This window comes from Typopeltis vanoorti, chromosome 21 (assembly GCF_054136105.1).
Source record: "Typopeltis vanoorti isolate ZY-2024b chromosome 21, IOZ_Tvanoo_1.0, whole genome shotgun sequence".
Lineage (NCBI taxonomy): Eukaryota > Metazoa > Arthropoda > Arachnida > Uropygi > Thelyphonidae > Typopeltis > Typopeltis vanoorti.
In genome coordinates, this window is record NC_143569.1 from 106,279,936 (window position 1) to 106,302,742 (window position 22,807).

The following is a 22,807-nucleotide window of genomic DNA, read 5'->3' on the forward strand; positions in this document are numbered from 1 at the left end:
ACCAGGTAAATTTCTTATTCCTTTTTCTATTTGAGCCATTATGTCAATTTTTGGGATGAAACGTGGCGTTAAGGCAAAGTTAAATCCTTTTAGGAGTAGATTATTTTCTGATTTTGATAGGACTCTTGAAGAAAGGTTGATAACTACTTTGTCATAATCTAAGTGTTTTCTTTGTTTTTGTTTTTCGTTTTTTCTTTACCTTTCTTCAAGAGTCCTATCAAGAGAAGAAAATAATCACCCCACCACCCTTCGCAAAAAATAGGTATAATAAAAACCCTAAGGGACAGAGCGTATAATATTTCCAGCACAGAAAAACAGAGAAACGAAGAATTAGAATATCCAACACAGATCTTTCAAAAGAATGGTTATGAAACCAAGACTATCAAAAAAATCCTCCACACACCTCTTACAAACATTTCTAAGAAACGAGATTTCAAAAACGCTATCACGCTTCCATATATCAAAAATGTTACAGACAAGATGGCTAAATTACTTAACAAATATAACATCAAAGTAGCCTTTCTGCTGCTGGAAAAAATTTCGAGATTTCTACATCCCCCGAAACCTCCTCATCATCCTTTTAAAAAACCAGGTGTTTACACAATTTATTGTTCTTGTGGCATCTGCTACGTAGAACAGAAGGAAGATCTGGGGAAATTCGCATGGACGAACACCAAAAGGATGTACAAAACAGAAGAGAACAAAAATCAGGTCTGGCTTTCCATACCACTTCCACCATCCACAATGTACTATGGCAGAATACAAACATGTCGTACATAGAAAAAACTGCTATATAAGGAAATTTAAAGAAGCTGCAAGCATGCTTAAAATACCAACATAATGCAATAAAAATCAAGGATTAATTCTCCACCAAGTTTGGACAGCTTTAATAAAAAATATACCTCAGTCAAACCTGTGACATTATGAACGTGAACAACAGAACGTGGCATCATCCAGCATTGTTTAAACCCAGCACTGCTTTGAATCTGCATTCTGATTTTTAATTTTATGAACAGTCAGACGGCTGCAACTGTATAGTACGAACTGTTAATCTCTTTTTTGTTGTTTTAACTTTTAGTTACCTTTTACCCGTGAAGTTGCAAGTCGAACGATTTACGAAACTTGTCGGGTCTTTTTTTAATTCATTGTGTTTTATATAGCTTATTAAAAAAAATGTGGTCCAATTACCGGAATATACCATATGATGTTTCTCGTTTTTATTTTGTTGTTTACTTTACGATATGATTTTTGTAGGTCAAATTTCTATCCAGTTCACTCCTAGGTGCTGCTGATGTGGATTGTGCTTGACTGACCTGCCGCAGAAAATTAGATTGAGTTGGCGGTTCTTTCTGTCAGAGCTTCATTTGCGTTTGTAAGTTGACATTTGGAGTCAGCTTTTTTTTCTAAACTTTTATCAGGCAAAAAGTGAAAGTTTCTGCTTATGGAATTTCATAGAGATTTACATTTCACTATTTGGTGTACTGCTGCAAAGAAATTCTGCATGTGTGCTTACAACGTCCAGCTGACTCATTCCACGAGGACGGCGCTTTAAGCGAGGATCGAGGATTCTCCGAACATCCATCTTGCTTATATGAATGATTCAATGCTTGTTGCTTTACGAGTTTTTTTGCCATTTTTGTGGTAATTTTCAAATGATCGAAAAGTTTCTTGTTGCTCAATGTCAAACGTTGGCGTTAAAATCTTGAAGCAGCAGTTAAATCGATGTCTGGTTGTGTTTCAAGCGTGTTGAGTATGTCAGCGTTACTTGCGAAAATCTCTTCATCTCTGGTGACGACAATCATGTCGTGTTGTCGTAATCTGCTGGTGAATGATTGCTTGCAATTCTCAGAAGTCTTTTCTCGTGCTGTGATATCGAGAAGAAAAGCGGAATTTCTTCGTTGTTAGATGTAGTAGTTTTATGTTGATTTTGCCGATTATAAAATAGCAGGTGGTTATCTGGGCTCTCAATCCTTCCTGTAGCATGAAAACGTGACTTGTTGCCTGTCACTCCACGTTGTTGACATATCGGTTATCGGCAGTAGGGAACTTTGACCTACTCACACCTCAATTCCACGGACGAAAGTGTATTAATTCACGCACTTGATCCAAATCTGTTTAAGATCGTGAAAGTACCTTACGGTGCGTCACACCATCACAGAATTTTTACCTACTTAATTTCGTATTTTTTGCTCCCTAGAATCAGACGACCCATGCATTTGACGTACGTCTATGCACTCGCTTTATGCCCGTCAGTATCTACGCGTAATTAGAACACGTCGTGGTAGATCATTCTAGCAAAGTGGCAGTTGTTTATTTATTTATTTATTCATTTCTAAACCGAAGCCTCCCTTGTAAAGTTTTATAGAAACCGTCTTTTGTACAAACTTTTTCATGCTCAATTTTCCGTCGCAATGCAACATTATTATTATTTAAAAATAACATATTTATTTATGACATATTTAACTTTACGCAGTTACACCTGCATAAAGTTACAGTTGATATTATGAGCGGAGTAAGGGTTACGTAGTCGTCATGCACTGCTCTACAAACCAAATATTAAACTTTTTCAAGCACCCCTTCATACCGGGCGATAATCTCGCACCTTACGATCAAAACTTTTATCACCCAAAGCCACAAATTGACACTCTAGTGCAATTCGCATCTACGGTGTGTGGACTGCAGTGTAGAAACGCAATCCAATCTGCCCACCACACCGGCTAATTTAGTGAAACTTCCCTGGGTAAAATATAACTCTTTCAAAGTCACCTGAAATCACAGTCTTATATTTGAATGCAGCGTTCTTATATTTCATTGCAACTTTCGAGCAGCAACATTTCAGTGTCTGCATCAGAAACCTTCACGAAGTTAAACTCCAATGGGAGGCAACTCCCTTTTTGAACTTTCTTTTGCCGCTAATGCTGAGAATTGCGTGGCTGAGTTCAAACCTCTTCCCGGTGAAGTCAATGACGTTAACAAAAACGAACTGGAAAGATCTGAATACATATTTCCCTGCTCTAAAAATCATTCTCTCTCATATCTATTTATTTATTTTTCTCGTGACGGGATGGGGGGAGTGATTGCTATTTATCGACCATGGGTAACACCATAACAAAATATAAAATAATAAATAAAACATCACCTAAAGTGTGGATCTTCCCAAACGTTTATAACATAATTATTCTGTCAGTTTATATTCAAATTCAGAAATAAAAAATCCAGGTAGAAAGTTATATTTTCTTTCCTTATTTAGTTATTTATTTTGATTTTTGATACTATGTATGTATAGATTTTATTATTTTTCTTTATTATCAATTCTTTTAAATAAAAATAAAGCTACGTAATCGTTGGTGTTGAATTTTTCTTCATCGGTTTGAATTTTCGTTCGTGCAAATATATTTCTGCACACATTTGTCAGTGTGTTGTGATCAACACCTTTAACAGTATTCCATCCCGGCTCTGATGAAGTCTTCTGCCAAGTTTTTACCATCTTGGCCTTCAATATTTTGAGTTTTATATATAATTCGCTAGGGCCTCAGTAGCTCAGTCGATATAGACGAAGCCCTTTTGGTCGGAAAGACCCTGGTTCGATTCCCGTCCATGATATTAGGAACCTTTATCTGGTCTCTTTCGAAGAAAGGTGAGTTAGCCGATCTCATATGGACGTAGAGGCATTTTTTCACCCGGAGCCGGTTTGCCTGTTCTGAGGCAAACCGGCTCCGGGTTTGCCGGCTCCGTGAACACGTACGGATCTATAGTCATGAATACTTGCCCTTAGGGGATGCAGCAGAGGAGTGACGTGCCTGCATTAATTCGTCAGGGACGGATGAGAAGGGAAGGAAGGAATTCAAACCTCATTTAATTTTACTTTGTTTACCCTACTTGTTAAAAAGGGACCACTCCATTGCCAAAAATAGATTCGCTTTTTCTTTCATCCTTCAAATATTTTTAGACCGTCATGGAGAAAAATTTACACGACTCCTTTCCATTTTATTTGCTACGTTTCTGCACCAAGAATTTGTACTGAAATAAAGTTCGGTGAAATTCTTTCAGCCTCAGAGGGCGCTGTATGAGCGAACGAACTTGTTAAGTGCATTGGGTTTATTATTATACATCTTTAAACTCTGAAATGTAGTTATAGATGTTCGTATGGATAAAGTTCAGTCAAGTTATCTTTTGTATTATCTCTTGGACTGGTGTCAATTTTGAATTGCCGAGAAAAATAAGATAAAAACCCTGGAGTATTACGAAACTTAGTAACATTTAGATACTCGTTTATATGTCTTTAATAGCTATTGCAATATACCTTAAGTATGTTTTCAGTGTTTTAATTTAACATATTTTCTTATAAGTGCTTACTGGTTAATTTTTATCGCAGAAGAAATGTTTTTTTTTTTTTTTGGTGTGTGTGTGTGTGTGTGTGTGTGTGTGTGTGTGTGTGTGTGTGTGTGTGTGTGTGTGTGTGTGTGTGTGTGTGTGTGTGTGTGTTAAAATGTTAGCTCCAAACCATCAATTTTTATGTGAGAGAAAGTACAAAGTTATATTTTAAAATAAAATTTAACCTTCCATCTATTCATAACACTATACACAAGCCTACGATAAGTTCCTGAGAAAAAATCGAAATTAAATAAATATTTGTAGGACTGAGAATTTTATCATTCGTATATATATATATATATATATATAATTATATATATGAATTCTTTATATATAGAATATATAAAGAATATACTTTTACCGCGATTTGCCTAAGACTTGCACTACGTGCGGGTCACCCAGACTTGCCCTACTTGCAGGCGCAAACTTGACTTATTTGTCTGTTTGCATACTTGGGAAATGGAATAAAACCAGGTTTAAAATAGCTTGGTACCTTTAACATATATATATATATATATATATATATATATATATATAGGTTTAAAATAGCTTGGTATCTTTAACATATATATATATAGTACTGCGTGAATTTGTAAATTAAGAACAGCAATTAATATTGGTGTTTCTTAATTTACACCACTGTAACTAATATAATTTTAATTTTGCCGGAATGGATTAACGTACTACTCTCTAGGTAGGAATTCAAAAATATCCAATTTAGGCTGGATGTTTGTGATTGTGTCTACATGAGAGATGAATTTCATCTCCCAGTGTGAGACAACCATCCCATTTATTGGAAGCCTAAAGTAGTTTGTAATAATTTCTGTTTCCAGGCTACGTGAAAAATATTCAAACAATACATACATGATATAAATGAAATAATAAAAATTATTTTAAAAAAAACGTTTCTTAGCCCTCCCACAGCTCTGCTGAAATACTCTTGCTGGGTGGGAGCCTCATAAAAAACGCAAAACATTTTCACTAATGAGAAGCAAACTAATTGTAATGGCTATCAAAGTGAGCACTAATACATTGTATTCAAGTGGTTAAAATGAAACTAATGTTTTAAAATCACATCCAGTTTTTCCATTATGAACTGTGACATCACAAAAATTAAAACGTTCTGAATACGAAAATAAATAAATGAGGAGCTCTTCTATGGCATTTATTAAAAAAAAAAAATCGGCTTTGCACATTTTCTGCTGTCACTCTATTTTGTGAAGCAATCAGAAATATCTGATCCACTGTGAAATCACTGCTACGAATGGGAGCAGTCTTCTGGCATACATAACTTTTTAGACTGAAAAAAATCACAAGTTTATTTACTTGTTACAAAATGTGTTAGAAAGCTTCAACTTAGACTCAATTTAGGTATGCTAGAAGGCGTTATATGGAAATTAGCGTTAATCGTAGAGATTTGTAAATGATACATAAAAAGGTTTGACTTTTGAAGACCTTGAAGAAGCTCAGTAGCTTCAAGAGATTTCGTTTTCGGTGACCAGAGAGTCGTTTCTGGATCATCTATCCTAAATTTCTTCCACCCACTTAAAGGTCAAAACTGCATAACTGAGAGGAGACCTCCACATAGCCTTAAAGGAATGCGGAGAACCGACCAGGGATTCTGACCTAATGTCCAATCCTCACCTTCTCGTGGTGCACCCTGTTGGGTATCTACCTCGATACTGAACGGACAAGGATGGGCTGGCAATTTGGGATTTAGCCGACCAAATTGTATTCTTATTGGCTTAAACCAAAATACAAAATGATGGTACAACATGACAAAATTTCATGCCGGCTGGGGCATCGCCATGCTAAACAAGGCTCGCATTGTTTTTGCCAGGGAACCAGGGCAAACATCGAAAAGTCAGCTACCGGAACAAATCTGAAAACACATCCCAACTCAACATCACCAGAGTTAAAGATCGGTACTATCAACATCAGAAGCCTGAATGGCAAAAAAATGGAACCAGCTGAGGAATTGGATGAGCACCAAATCGACATAATAGGGGTGACTGAAACAAAAATAAAAAAAACTGGTGAGACCTTTCTGAGCATTAAAAAAATCTTATATTCAGGCAATGACAATCAAGGAAAAGAAGGAGTAGCCATAGTATTCAACACTAAATATGAGGCTAATCTTCTTGAATGACAGGCAGTCTCAAGTAGAGTGATGTGGGCAAATATCAGAATGGGGAACTGGACAATGAGACTTATTTATGCCTATGGTCCCACAGAATGCTCTCTTAAGGTAGAAGTGGAGGAATTTTTTGAGGCTTTAGAGAAAGCAACTGACACAATGAAAAAGGAAAAGTTGGTCCTTGTTGGGGATCTAAATAGCAGAGTAGGAAATGATTGTCAGACATACAAAAATAATTTGGGAAAATTTGAAGAAAAGAGCAAAGCTAATAATAATGGCAAATACTTGATTTCTGCTCAGGACATGGACTGGTTATTACTAATACCATGTTCCAACATACAAATGTGCATAAATTCACATGGAGAGAAGAAGTAAGGAATAAGAAAAGTCTCATTGACTATGTTGTTGTTGTTGATTGTGATGTTTTCTCCCTGGTGCAGGACAGCAGAGTTTACAGAGGATTTGAAATTAGAAGTGATCACTATTTAGTCTTGAGCAGGATAAAATTGAATTTCGTACTGAAAAGAATAACATGTAAGAAAGTTTTAAAGCGAATAAACGTTGAGTAGCTCTCAGATGTGAACTATAGATTAAAATACACAAAGGTTATTGAAGAAAAAATGAAAGAGTTTGAGAACAGGAACCAAACCTTGGAGATTCAGTGGCAAGCCTTGAAGAAAACCCTGATTGATTCAGCCAGAGAGGCACGTGGTGAGGTTGACTGCAAGGATAGAAAAATCAGAACTCCCTGGTGGACACAGGAAGTAAAAGAGGAAGTGAAGGAAAAGAAGAAAGCATATCAAAAGTTCCTTGCAAATAAGTCCGCTTATGCTCTTAGAGAATACAGAGACAAATGAAAGAAAGCTAAACACTGTGTAAAACTGGATAAACAAAAGTCATGGGAGGACTTTGGCAAGAACATAGAAACTAAATATCACGAAGGTAGCAAAATATTCTGATGGTTCTTGAAGAAGCTTAGGAATGAAGGAAACAGTGCTGTAAAAGGGCTTAGAGATGATAAAGGTGACATGAAAACGGGAGAAAAAGATATCCTTGAAGTATGGAGTAATTACTTCGAAATATTTCTAAATGAAACAAGCAGTAATAGCACAGTTGTAAAAATTACTCAACAGGCATACAGTCAGGAATACATATCCATACTTGAAGTAGAAAAAGCCATCAAAGGCTTGAAATGTGGAAATGCAGCAGGAGTAGATGATATTCGACCAGAAATGCTGAAGTATGGTGGTATAAAAGTCTTACATTGGCTGCACTGCATAGTTTAGAAGTCCTGGACAGAGGGACGAATTCCCGATGATTGGAGTAGAGCTCTCATAGTACCCATATATAAAAAGGGAAATAAAACTGCATGTGAGAATTACAAAGGTATTTCTCTACTAAGCTTTCCTGGCAAGATCTATACAAGTATACTTGAGAAACGTTTGAGAAGGATTGTTAAAGGGAAGCTTGGTTAAGAACAAGCTGGATTCAGGACATATACAGGCTGTCAGGATCAGATTTTCACTTTATGACAAATAGTTGAGAAATCATTTGAATATAACAAAGATCTGTATTTAAGTTTTGTCGATCTAGAAAAGGTATATGACAAGGTGCCAAGAAAGAAGCTTTTCAAAATGCTACATTTGTATGGTGTCAGTGGGATATTATATCAAGCAATACTTAGTCTTTATTTGTAAGTCAGCAGTTAGAATTGAAGAAAGTACAGGAAGATGGTTTAATGTTAAATCTGGTGTCAGACAAGGATGTACATTATCCCCTCTGTTATTCATTATCTATATGGATCACATTATGAAGGAATGGTATTAAACATGATATCAAAATTGGAGATGTCAGCTCTTTGCTTTACGCAGATGATGTTATACTTCTAAATAAATCCGCAAGTCTGCGGTCTACAAGTCTGCAAGATTCCCTGACTAAAGTGAATAGCTGTTGTAATAGATATGGAATGATGGTAAGCATTAAAAATACTAAGACAATGAAAATAGGTAGAAACATTCAAAATATCAACTGCATTGTGAACGGGGACCCTGTGAAACAAGTAAAATATTTCAGCTACTTAGGAACGATTTTTAGTGGAGATGGTAAATTAAATATGGAAATAGACAACAGAATCAGCAAAGCTGGTATGGTGGGAAGTCAATTGAATAAATTCATATGGAATAAGAGAGAAATTAGTCGGAACACTAAATTAGTTGTATACAAGACAGTGTTCAAACCAATTTTAACTTATGGATCTGAGAGCTGAGTCAGAAGTAAAACACTTGACCAAAGACTAGAGACCGCAGATATGAGAGTCCTGAGAAAGATTAGGGGGGGGGTGAACAGATGGCATCAGTGGCAATATCATATTAAAAATGAGGATATTAGGAAAGACCTTGACATTGTCAACATCCAGGAACGCATTAGTTGAGCTAATCTCAGGTGGTATGGTCACTTAAACAAAATGGGCCAGGAAAGATTAGCAAAACAAGTGTTCTCTGCGAGGTTGGCAGGAAAACGATCCTGATGAAGATCAAGATATAGGTGGATTGATACGGTTCAAAATGCCTTAGACGATAGAAATATAAGATCTGATAATGTTGGAGTCTTGACAAGTAATAGACTGATTTGGAGGAAAATTGCAGATAGGAAGTTAGTAATGATGTAAATTTTTCATGTAGTACTGTCATATCCTGTACACCCCTTGAGGGCACATGGCAGGAATTTGATGATGATGATGAAGCATGGTAATGTTAATGATATGTTATCGGTGCGACATGACAATAACAAAACGTTTGTCTTCGGCAGAGGTGCTGTTGCATCGCACTTTGTGTCTTTTAATTATCGCGTCACCGAGACAACCATTTTGATCAATATTGTTTAGATATAAAACCGTCGCAGCTAAGGCCATGGGGCCAGTTTATTATGTGTGGTGTGTTTCTGCGACCTTAATTTACTCATTTTCATGGCATGATTGTGAGCACCGCGTGGACTACAGACGTATGTCATAGTACTTGTATAAGTGGAGAGGTGGAGGCTGACTTTGTTTGCTCAATTATATCCACTTTACTCGCATATCTTGTGTGGAAATGCTACAAATATTATTTATACATATGAAATAATTTGAAAAAAAAATGACGATTCCATTTGTTTTGTTGTTTTTGTAGAATTCAAAATGGAGCAAAAGGATAAACTACAGGACCGCCTCAGATTGCTCTTCAAGACCATGGAAATGCCCGATGTCGCCTTTTATGTTGATAAAACGGCATCCAGGTTATTAGGCCACACTTTAGTACTTGCAATGGGTAGTCCCGTTTTCCGCGAGGTTTTCCTAAAGCACAGCAATCGGAATGGCCATTTGCTGTTGCACAAAACTTCACACGTGAATGCGCAGCAGTCTTTTAGCTACACGTGCACATCCATTCCTAAAAAATTCCGTGAACTTCATTTCCCTGATGTCAGCGAGAGAGGTTTTAAAGCAATGCTCAGGTACGTGCAAGATGGGCTGGCACACGATGCTCAAAGTATGGTATATATTATTTGATTTTCTTTAATTTATTTGGTTTTAATTAAATGATGAAAGTCAGCGTGATTCTGGAGATTTATCATTAATTGCCGTCAGTGACACTCGATCCTGAACTGCTGCGAGAATATACCTTTCAGTTAATGTGAATTGCAGTTAATTCAGGGTAATTTAAAACACACACCACGTAAACATGCAGCGATGCCAGTTTGTGTAGCATGAGCAGATAATCAGACATGATCGGGAGTCTCGTTCTTTTTATTTCTTAATAGATTGATTTGGATAAGTCTTTCATGTTTTTTTGCCTTTCGTTAATCTCTACATTATATTTCGCACGTGGCAAATAAAATTTTAAAGATGCTTACATACCTGGTGCGAAACGCATTTCTTAAGCTTCTGTGGCTTAGCTGCATGCTTTGGAATTGCCGATGTTTGCCACTTAATCAGCGATATAAGATTCTGTCTGCACATGTGCATCTTATGTCCGTGGCGTTGTCATGATGAAAAGGAACAGTAACGCTACGGTGTTTCCGACACGCAGGGCCGTCGCCAGATTAGATCGCGCCCTGAGGCAAACAATTAAATATCTCCCCCGACGGATTATAAGACAAAAATAGAAGAAAAACATTAATGCAAAACGATCACATTTAATATTAATTAAATGTTTGCTCTACGGGGATGTCGCATAATAAAACTGTTTATAAGCTCTTCTAAATTGTAAGCTATGTCCGCCTCTGTCAATATAGTTGCTAGACCAACCAACCTTTCTTGGGTCATTGCTGTTCGCAAATAATTTTTAATCACTTTAAGCTTCGAAAACTTCTTTCCCCACTTGCTACGCCAACAGGAATTGTTGGCGTAGCAAGGCTGCCTCTGTGCCACACCGTGTTGATGGTAGGAACTGCCGACACGTAGGGAAAAAAATATCAAAGGAATTAAGACAGCATAAAGTAAATCTAGCATCTCTGTACATAATATCCCTATTTTTACATCCATCTAAACCTCGGTTTTAAAAACACTGGAAGTCAGTAACATCTGCTGTTGTGGTAGCTGTTGCATCGGACAGACGATCAGCTCTGTAGAGATCCACATGTCCGATCACATGCAAGTTGTCGAAAATTTAAAGAAAACTTAAGCAGGCCTGACATTCCACAGAAAAAATATCGAGTTATCAAGTACACCAGTAACTCAACAAACACATGTAACCACAGTAATAAGTTTTGACAAGTAAATATTTCATCCTAAGTATTATACGACATCTTCAGTACAGTTAATTCAAACAATACTAAGAATTACATGCAGTGAGGGCACATGCTTACAATGAACCCCTCTATCTCTATGCGTGCAGTAGCGTGTTAAAGAATTAAATTAAAATATATCTGTAAATAAAATAAAAAAGTTATTTTAAAATGAGATAACATATATGAAATTATTATAAAATTATTTTACACAATTTTGTATGACAATTTCCCACACTTTTGGAATAGTAAGAACGTCGTTGCGGTTTAAATTTAGCCTGTGTAGGAGGGCTTCAGCACTTTCTTTATATAAACGTTCATGTTTATATGAAGATCTATGTAGAAGTTTGGTTTTCTTCCAATGGAGGCCAGATTTCAGCGGTTTGATAAGACTGATATGGTCTTGATGTTCCGAAATGCGTTTGTTACTGGGTCTACCTGTCTGTCCGGAGTAGGACAATTTACAGGAGCATTGGACCTCGTGCACGCCAGGTACCATCAGAGGTGAGAGTTTGTCTTTAGGCGAAGGTAACCAATTGTAGATTTGATTGACTGGTTTGTAGGCAGCAGCCAATTTATTTTTCTTCATGATTTTGGAAAGACGTTCGGAGATGCCTTTGTCATAAGATATGGGAATTCCACGGGCTTGTTCTTGTCTAGGTTGATGTGTGGGGAAGTGAATCAGTCACAGATAATACTCATTCGTTTCTGCGATGTGGACACAATTCCAGTAGGGTGGAAGCGTTTATATGTAAATCCGTCGTACCAATTAGCAAAATGAAATCGTTGCTATATAATTCTATGAGTGATATCAGCATGCAGTTTGGTGATTATAATTACGTGGCCTTGCTAGTTGCCTTTTTTTTGTAAACAAACGAATTAGGAAAAGTGCGTGCAACATAACAGAACGCAAGTAGAATAAAAGCAACATCTCCTTTTTTAAATTCTAAATGCATTTCTAGCTTAAAGTAAATATTTTAATATTTCTCTGGAAGCAATGGTCATCCTAGTCTACGAATGACTAGGATTTCTTATTAAAAAGAAATTCACTTATTTTCAATTAACCTCTTGACAACCTTGACTGCAGTTGAAGTGCAGGTTTCATATTTTTATCCCATTCACAGTTTAAAGAAGCAAATTTGTCCGGGCAGACGGAATTAAGTGTATCGTTGGGTTACGTGGCATCTCGATGTAAATTTTTAGTTGATGTTGCGAACGTACGTTCTCAATATTTGTCAATTATTTCAGCAGTTCTAATTTTATATTACTCACTTCCTTTAAAGCGTCCATCCATTTACTGGAATGTGTCCTCCTTCGCTAAACAACTTGTGTTTTCTAATGAATCATGTTCATGTGTCAAATGTGCATAGTCTATTAACACCTGCTTGCCTCTTTCCCCAAGGCTGATTTCGCCTTTATCTTTTCCGAAACCTTATTATTTCTCAGTTTCACTGTATATGGAACTCAACAGTATCAGCACTCTCCTCTTTGTCTGGAACCCAAGGAATGAATTAGCTTCTATTTATTCTTTTTAATGGTCCGGTTTTCAAATCCAAATGTCAACACTGGAAAAAACTTTCAGTGACCTTACTTCTATTTGATAATATTTTTATTTTTTATGTTTAAGTTTGACGTATCTTCTCCTCCGTTCTAAATGATTTTTTTTAAATTTCTCCTTAATGCTCTCTATCCTTTCATATCTTGCTTCAGTAAATCACATCGTTTAACCTCTGTTTCATCTTCCTCCTTCCATTGTATATCATTCAAATTATTTGATGCAGTCGCGTTCCTCTTAGTATTATTGAATTAAACTTTCCATTTTTGCTTTCCACTTCGCTCCCAGAATCATCCACTCCAAATCTTCATCAGTTGCTGTCCTTTGTGTTATCCCTTTTATATATTTTTTATCCCACTTCCACCCATGAAAGGTCTAAAACATTAGCTCTCGCTCTCAGTAGTCTAAGGTTTTTTTTTTAATTTCTTCTAGAAGTCTGCATTTATTTCTCTTCTATTTTAATAGCGTTTTAGCGGAAATTTACAATGTTTCCTTCTTCTTGATGGAATTAAATTCTTTTATCACTGTATATGTTGTTACTTTCCACAGGCCTTTCGAATCCCCAAAACTGTGCACGATATTAGCATTCCAACCCTCCCCCCCCATTCACATCATCTGTGCAAGGAAGTACGCCTGTATTCGGCCATACCAGATAAAAGAAGATAAAAGGCAGCCAGAGAAATGCACGCAGGGAGAGTGCTGCGTTTCTCTTTTTCATTTTACAAAATTTGTAATGCGAAATCATCAAAGCCTCAAGATTTGCACACAGTGACTTAATATTAATTTCTTTTTCATTGTCCATTTGGCTGAGTGCATCTTATTGAACGTCGGCTTCACCAAAAGACAGCCGTCTCTTATTTCTTGAAACAAAGATTACTTTCTCGTACTTTTAATAATAACCAGATCGCCCACAATAATTTCTCTTTGTGCTATAACTTAAATATTCTAGCTTTTTCTGGAAAACATGCTATTTTTTGCCTGTACAACTTTTAACACAATTATCAAGTCTAAATTTTCCTCACCGTAGAGTACTGTTTCATGTATCGGGGTTTGGCTTCAAAGAAATAACTTCCCTAAAATGCTTGGTGCTATCCCCTAGGATAGTCTGCTTAACAGATGACCTGACTCTCGCAGATCCATTTCAATTATTTTCTTATAGCTCTTCGGTTTCCGCCATATGTTCTTTTCTGCAGGTATTTTCATGGCACGTCACCATCGAAAAGGCACCATCAGCTGCAGTCTCCTCTAAGCATTTAAAATACAAACACAAGCGTCTGCTAGTCGACATCCATTCATAATTCACCTTTGACCTTGTTGATCCAACTCATCCTCTTCTTTCATTCGGCCTACCTCTGTTCTATGGAACTACTGACCTACCTCACACCGCTTTTCTCAAAGTTTTTGACCTCCAGCGGTTCAAGAAACATTGGAAAAGCTCCATTGTCTTTAATAATTTGTCAGTGTAATAGCACCGTTATGTTATACGTTTTGTAGTCTGTCGTAATGATCTTAATTTAGAAACAAAAAATAAAAAAGTTACTACTTAGTAAGAAATTACTTTTCAGGTTACGGAAACACTAAAGTGGCGATGACACAATGTTTTACCTGAACACGGTATACTACTTATGAAAGAGCGAAGGTAAAAGATAAACTAGATGACTTTAGTCTTCAATGATAATTGCAAACAAATATTTGAAATGAATCAGTCGGATGATAACATTTCTGTAGTTAAATGTAAAAGTGTATTGGAAAAGTCCAAGAAAATTATACTTTCAGCTGCCCATACGGTTATGCCAATCAAAATTTTTTATTTTATGTTTTACTTCCTTAAATAATAATAATGATAAACACTGAATCAATTTAATTTTATGTCGGTTTCCAATTCTACACATAAAGCTATATAAGTTCATGCACTCTGTATGCAAGTCTCATCCACTATGTCCTGTCCATTTCCGATTTTTAAGGATCAATGTGATTAAAACACATAAATTTAGCATTAATAGACATCACTGAATTTGATTACTCAATTGATTATTATTATTATTATTAAGAGAGACCTCCAATGAGTCAGGGACGCATCGAGGGAGGCCGCATACTACAAACATCAGCTATCATTCTTGAATTTAATCATATTGCTTGCACTCAAAACTTCCAATGGCAATCCATTCCAATCACTCATTACCATGTGAGACAAAATACTAGCCTCACGCCCTTCTTGGCGGCCTTAATTCACAGATTCCAAGGATGCCCTCTTATCCTTTCCCGACCCTCCACAAAATGAAAATTCCATCAATTGAAATCCTCTATGACTTTCAGAAGTTTGTAAGTCTCAATCATATCACCCCTCGTTTTCCTGTTTATAATTTCTGCAGTCTAGAAATTCTCAATCTGTTTCACAATCAGTATTCCACAATCCTGATATCATTTTTAACACTCTCCTTTGCACTTTCTCCAATATATCAGAACCACAACAGAAACCAGGAGACCAGACCTGCACACAATACTCCAAGTGAGGTCTTATCAAGGCCTTGTAAAGAGGCAAAATAACATCCTTATCTTTACATGTGAACGTTCATTTCAGAACTGCAAATATATATTGAGTTGTATATACAATCTATGCCACATGGCCCCTGAACTTAAACTTCCTACCTATTAACACTCCTAGATCCCTAGCCTGATCAGTTTCTTCTAGCCTAATCTCACCAATATAATACGACATTGGATATCTAATCATGCTGAAGTGAATGACGTTACATTTACTGACATTGCATTGACACCCATTTTTCCATACCCACAATTCCAGCCTATTCAAATCATACTGCAAGTACTACATATCAGCAGCATTCCTGATTACTGTATACCTATTTTTGCCTCATCAGCAAATAGCTGTACGTCACTTGCCAAATCCTTCCCAATATTAGTAATATGCAGATTGAATAACAGTCGAAGTCCTTTGTCAAGGACCAAGCACTGATCCTTGTGGTACACGACTTGTTACCTTAAATGTTGCAGACTCACATCCCCCGTATACCACGTTTTAATGTCTGTCAGTCGGCCATCCTCTTATCCGCTCGAATATTCTATAATCCAGATCCATATTCTCCAATTTATGCAACTCTCTTCATCGAGTATTCTGTCAAAAGCAGTAGCAAAATCCAAAAGTATCATGGTGTGTCCATTCCCCTTGTCCACTTCAATGGTAGCATTGTTATAGAATGTGAGCAAGTTGCTAAAACATGTCCTTCCCTTAGTAAGCCCATACTGTTCATTGCAAAGTAGAGATTCACTGCCAACCCATTTCTGAATGTGAGTCTTCACTAATTTTCCCAAAATGTGTTTCATCTCTCCTGTGATACTGATTGGTCGATAGTTGGATACATCGGTATTTGCACGGTCCTTATGCAATGGAATTACCACACATTCCATTCCTGAGGAATCTTTTAAATCGTCAATACATTCCAAACATTCACTGACCAGAGAACATAGAAGAATTTAAAATATATATACGTAGGCTGTTTAATAAGTAATAAGACTATATTTATACAGAAAAGAGATTACCTTTAATCGTCATCATTTACATGGTCTTTTTCGAAGTGACTACCGTGAGACGCGATGCATTTGTCCCAACGTTGCGTCCACTTCTTAAACACATGTGAGAGTCCGTTTTTTGAGAGTTCTTTCAAAACCGCCTCTGCAGCTTTTACACATGCTTTGTTGCTTTCGAAATGGCGGCCTCTTAGTGGTTTCTTGAGCTGAGGAAACAGCCAGAAATCGCACGGTGCGAGATCAGGACTGTATGGAGGGTGTGGTAGGATATCTGTGTTGTTCTTCTGCAAAACGTCCACTACACAACCAGCAATATGTGGCCTTGCATTATCGTGGTGCAATAAGAAGCCATTCTTCAGCAATGGACGCTTCCTTTTGACGTGCTTGATTATAATCGCTGCTGTGTTGATCATTGTCTCTGTGATGGACGTTGAAGGTCTTCCCTCACGTTCAAGGTCTTCCACATTTTGCCTTCCTTCCTTAAAAGTTTTATGCCAGCGAAAAGCACTTGCCCTCGACATTGCTTCATCGTGGAAAGCTTCGCGTATCATGTTAAAAGTGTCCGATGCCGATTTTTGCAAACGCACACAAAATTTAATCGCATAACGCTGTTCCAAAGACGCTTCCATTTCGAAGACTGGTCGCGCCTCGTAGGCGCGCCGATGAGCACTTGCGTTTAGTCACGTGACACTCTGGCACATAACCCCTATACGCCATCTATCAACTTCTTTTGTTAATACATACAGCACCGTTTCTTTATTCCACAGAAATTAATATTCTGATGAGTGGCTTTGCCACAGTAAAATTAGTCTTATTACTTATTGAACAGCCCACGTATATTTTGTTTTCTCAAAAATATTTTTACTTGAATTACAACCATGTTGGCATGAGTACAATAAGCCCTAATAAAATATTATATAATATGAAATCTCTCTTGATGATTATGTAATGAAATTGTTATCTATAAATGAAAGAATATTTTCTAATTTAATAAGCCGAAAGGCTATTTTACCGAAGAACATGTTAATAGAAAGGGGGATGGTAAATCCCTTTATGTTTTAATAGCCGGGTACGAAACTCGGATCGAAATCCATAGAATTTTATGGCGAAAAAAACTATCGGCAGGCCCAAGTATAAATGATCACTTGGATAGTACAACACCAGGGCAACTCCATACAAAGGTGGAGCAAGCTCCCTCACTAACTTTAATATTCTCCCATAATGTAAAACCCAGCTCCTAAGAGATGTATACATATTGTTTTACATTATGAGAAGGGGTCACTACCCAGACCGGTTTCAACGTTTTTTGAGGTCTCATCAAAACTATTAAGGCTATTAAAAACATAAAGGGATTTACCATCCCCCTTTCTATTAACATGTTCGCCGGTAAAATAGCCTTTCGGCTTATTAAATTAGTAATTAACATTAAATATAGGAGTACATCACTTCGGCAATTCGATAGTAGAGGTATGTAAGTTCATGTTCACTTAAAACCTTGATATTCCAGGTCTACCTACTCACTGATGAGACCTCAAAAAAGGTTGAAACCGGTCTGGGTAGTGACCTCTTCTCATAATGTAAAACGGTATACATATTCATATCTTAGAAGCTGAGTTTTACATTATGAAAGAATATTAAAGTTACTGAGTGAGCTTGCTCCACCTTTGCATGGAGTTGCCCTGATGTTGTACTATCCAAGTGATCATTTATATACTTGGGCCTGCCGATAGTTTTTTTCGGCATGAAACTCTATGGATTTCGATCCAAGTTTCGTACCCGGCTATTAAAACATAAAGGGATTTACCATCCCCCTTTCTACAAAGAATATATATATATATTTTTTTTTAATTTTTTTTTTCAAATAAAAATGAAATGCATGACACAAACCGCAATATAAAACATAGCTTAATCGGCTGTCTAATCAAGTCAATGCTGTTGTGCATAAAATAATTCTTTATAGATTATTAAAGTGATGAAAAAAAGGCTTTCTGTTAGTAATAAGCGTAACTTACTCTCTTCCAGGTATCTTTACACTGACAACGCTAACATCAAATCTCTTCTGGGTGCTTTGGAAACGTTTAAATGCGCTCGCAAATTCTCGGTGGCCCATCTGGAAGAAATGTGCGTGGAGTACATCACACAAGCCACAGAAGATTCCGAACTCGATGAAGCGTGTGTTTGCCATATTCTAGAATTCGCTAGAGATAACGACATTGGGATTCTTGTGTATAAGTGCATCGAGCAGATAGAAAGAGAGACGGAGAAAGTGCTCAGCAGTAAAGGTTTTCTCACTTCTCGTCCAGACACAGTACAGTACATTGTGAAGCGGGATTCGCTGACTCTGTCTTCGGAATACAAAGTTTTTCAGGCTGTCCTGCAATGGGCAAAGTTTCAGTGCACGCAGAACGAACTGCAATGTTCAGCTGAAAACTTAAGAAATGTTTTGAAGGATATCTTACCGCATATTCGTTTCCTTGCCATGTCTAACTGGGAATGCGTGAATGTTATGGAAACTCAGTTGTATACCATGGAGGAGTTTGGTCCAGTTCTTTGTACAGTTGTATGCCCTGGTTCTCCTTTTCCATCGCTATCTGAGGACTTCTGTCAGAATTCGGAGAAGAGAACTTATAAAGAAATTCATAACGTTCTACTGCTTTATAATGAGTGCAAGTGTTCGGATGAAATGCATGGCTTTGCAAACCACCTTCCTATTCTCGATGGGCAGGATCAGAGTTCTTTAAGATATCTCACTCTAAGGCCAGCTGAGAGTGAGATATCTCTGAAGATTTTACCACAAGTGGGCTCTTTAATTGTGACCGGATTTTGGGTAGATGGTGGGCTCTTGAAAGAATATTGCAATTTGAATTCTCTCTCAGCTCGCATCGAGATCACTGAAAGAGGCCAACGTGAAACAGGTTTTAAATGTGTGAAGGTGAGATTAGATAAAGTAGAACAGTTTCATTTCTTTCGTAAACCCATTTTCACGTCGGTTCAAAGCACTTTTGTGTTGATAAGATTCATATTGGTGATGAGCGATCGGAAAATGGCAAATAAGTGGAGCAGAGCGCACCAGGCCTGCACAAAAACAACAGTGAGTCTCTTAAATACCACATTTACGATTGAATCATCATTGATAGCTTTACCTCCGGACCTTCGCGTTCAGCTTTTTTTTAAATGTCTGTAGTGAAAAAACAAAAGATTGCTGGAAAAATAAAAAGATACTTATGAAGAGTGAAAAAACAATTATTATTATTACATACAGGCCTGTGGAGCTCAGTGGAAGTGGCGTTTGGTCGCTCGAAGTTTGACTTAAGTTCAAGTCTATGCGCCGACTGGAGGAACTTTTTCTAAGCCTTTCTTCGACCGGTTCCCGAGTTGTGTAGCTCAGTGGATGTGGCGTTTGCACACCACCGCGCTTGGCCGCACGAAGGAAGTCTTGGTTTCGAGTCTAGTCGGCGACTAGAGGAAATTTTTCTAAGCCTTTTTTCGACCGGTTCCCGAGTTAGTCGATCTCTGGCACGGGCAAGCAGGTTTTTCCTCCCGGAAACTCGGGTTTTTCGTCCTGTAAACTCAAGAAAATCGACCGTCGAACCCACATTATTTCAGACATTAAATATATTGTGTTACGGTTAGGGACCACGAGATGGCGGCACATTTGAGCCGTCTCTCTTCACTGCGTACCGCTTAATTAGTGATAGCCTTGGGCCATCTGTCTCTGATTGGGTACCAGTGGAGATTGAACTGCCCACTCAGTCTCCAAAAGTTAGATAGGGCTAAATGGCCTCGCCTACTCCCGTATATACGGGAATAAAAAGGCGTTAGCTGATTTTTTTTTTTTTTTTTCGACCGGTTCCCGAGTTAGTCAATCTCTGGCGCAGGTAAGCGGGTTTTACCTCCCGGAAACTCGAGTTTTTCGTCCCGTAAACTTAAGAAAATCGACCGTAGTACTCACATTATTTCAGACAGTAACATATCTTGTTAGCATTAGGTACCAAGAGATGGCAACACTTCTTTGCCACCCTCTTCATCGGTGGCTGCTATGATTAGTGATAGACATGGGCCAGCTATCTCTGATCGGCTATCGGTGGAGATTGACCCATTCAGTCTCCAAAAGCTAGATAGGGTATAAAGGCCTCGCCTACTCCCTGTAAGGGAATAATAGGCGTTAGCTGATTTAAATTTTTTTTTTGTTATATATGGGTACAAAGCTGACAATGACATCGGAGAATATAATAGCCGATGCATTCTGGTCTCAGGAAGGTTATTATACCTGTGTGGAATGTCGCCACTACAACACCTAAAACTGACATGCAGAAGAGATGCCACATCCTGCCACTTGAAATGTTGATGCACATCATCCAAGGTGAGAGAAAACAGCCGCTTTCTCAAATAACCAGCCGAATGTTGCCGCATATCATATCTGACTTTGTATTACTTTGGTTTCATTCACGTGTTGAAGTACTGTGTGAAATTTTTACGCTTTTGTTTCATTCAATGTTACTTTCTGACAAATGAATAGTGCTGGACACGAAATGATAATTCTTGACTTAATGCAAAATTATTTGTTATATCTTTGCATTCATTTATTCTCAAAAACGACCAATAATTATTAAATATCGAGAAGATTCCTGTTGAAAGTGAAAAATCGTCTTCACTTCATGTACCTGACACTACAGAATCGCAGTCCTTTTGAAGCTGTACGAGAATATCCTTCTGTTATGAATGAGCAAAATTAGGAAATCAAATTGGCTTATTAAAATAATCCAATGCTTGAAATTTCATGAGGTGTTTGTGATGTTATAATATGTGCTGCTTTTCTTTAGATTCATTTTTCTTTTTTATTTAATCATCATCATGCATTTCAAAGATTTACTCCTATTATGTCTGGTTCTGGTTTCAAAACCAATAGCAAGTCTGTTCAATGGACATCCTGGCCTAATTTTCCAGATGTTGTTTTACCAAAATATACCCACATACCTTTGATTCCCCTACAAGAAGTAGGCGAGGCCTTTTTAGCACTATGTGACTTTCAGGGAGAAGTTCAATCTCCACCAGAGACCAATCGGAGATAGCTGGCCCAAGATTATCACTAATTTAAAATGACATCCAGTCAAGTCCCCAATCCTAACATTATATATTTGTCGTTAGTCAATCTATGACAAGTCAGCTTGCCCCTGCCAGAGATCATCTAACTCGGGAACCTGTAGAAGAAAGGTTTAAAAATTATTCCTCTACTCAGCGACTAGATTTGAACCTGTCTTCCTTTGGGTGGTCAAGTACTTGTTTGAGCCATTCTCTCTGTGTTCATTTAACATGTGTCATTCAGCTGAGTTTGTATTTTATTTTCTCTGTTAGTGGTTATCATTTTATTTCTTCATTTCTTTGATGATCAGATGGAGTACATTTTGCTGTTCTCATAAATTTCATTTTAGCTGCTAATAAACTTCTTTTTCTTTCTATTTGATCTAAAAAATAAAAGAATGCATTTTAAAACCATAGTTTTGAATATTTTAGTTAATATTATCAATCAGAAGTCTTCGACTATTTCTGAAGTGTATCTTTGTAATAACTAATGATCATTGCGATCATCTGCAAAGAGGAGAATATTTAAATTGGCATTGGAACATAGTTCAATATCTTTATAGATTTTTTCTTTTCTTGCATTATTATTTCATCAAAATATATAATAATGCTCCCCATAAAGGCAGAGATGTCGCTTATTTACAAACACTACTGGTTTCTTTCTTCTTGGTTTATTTCTCTCCAAGATGCTAGCATAGTCTTTAGTTACTTCTGTATTTTTTTACCATTAGAGCTCTTAAAATACAATTTGATATTTCTCCTACGAAAGTTTAGCTCTCGTTATTAATAGATTAATCTTTATATGAACTTTGCCAGCTAAAGATGGGTTAGCTAATCTCATACAGAGGTAGCATATTTGTTTCTCTCAGGAACTCGGATTTTCATCTCAGATACTGCCCTATCGTCCAATAGAACTCACGGTTTTCAGACAAAAAATGTTATTTTGGTATTGGGGGCAGTTGGCGTTGTGTGTTGCTGTCAGCGTGCAGAGAAATAGTGTGGCAGCTCACGATGAGTCCATTGACCCCTCGACGTTTTGCCTAACAATTCCAATAGTAATAGTAAAATATTTCTCTTTTGGCCGATAAGTATTTGTTTTTTCTTTCAGAATCACAAAATATATAATATGTTTTTCTGCACTGTTTTAAACAGAAATGAACATCATGAACATCGTTTCCTAAAAGAAATTTTGGCTTGTAGAATAATGTCTTTTCAATACTGTATTTTGTAATTTAATTCTTTGCTTTCTAATGTATTTTGTGAAATAAATCCAGAGTTCTTGATTTTTCCACTAATAAACTTTATTAAGAAATAATAAGTTTCTTACTAAATCTTTCTACCGATACACATAC

At 37.1% G+C, this 22,807-nt stretch overlaps 1 protein-coding gene across 2 annotated transcripts in view; it reads left to right on the plus strand.

Moving 5' to 3' along the window:
* Nucleotides 1–22,807, plus strand: part of LOC150095175 (BTB/POZ domain-containing protein 6-like) — a 33,595-nt gene extending 10,788 nt beyond the window's left edge. For both annotated transcript variants that reach the window (XM_090411002.1, XM_090411001.1), the window contains exons 2-3: nt 9,679–10,000; nt 18,396–22,807. In XM_090411002.1, coding sequence (XP_090267128.1) covers nt 9,687–10,000; nt 18,396–19,557 — 1,476 coding nt within the window. In that variant the 5' untranslated portion in view covers nt 9,679–9,686 and the 3' untranslated portion in view covers nt 19,558–22,807. The remainder of the gene's footprint in view (nt 1–9,678; nt 10,001–18,395) is intronic.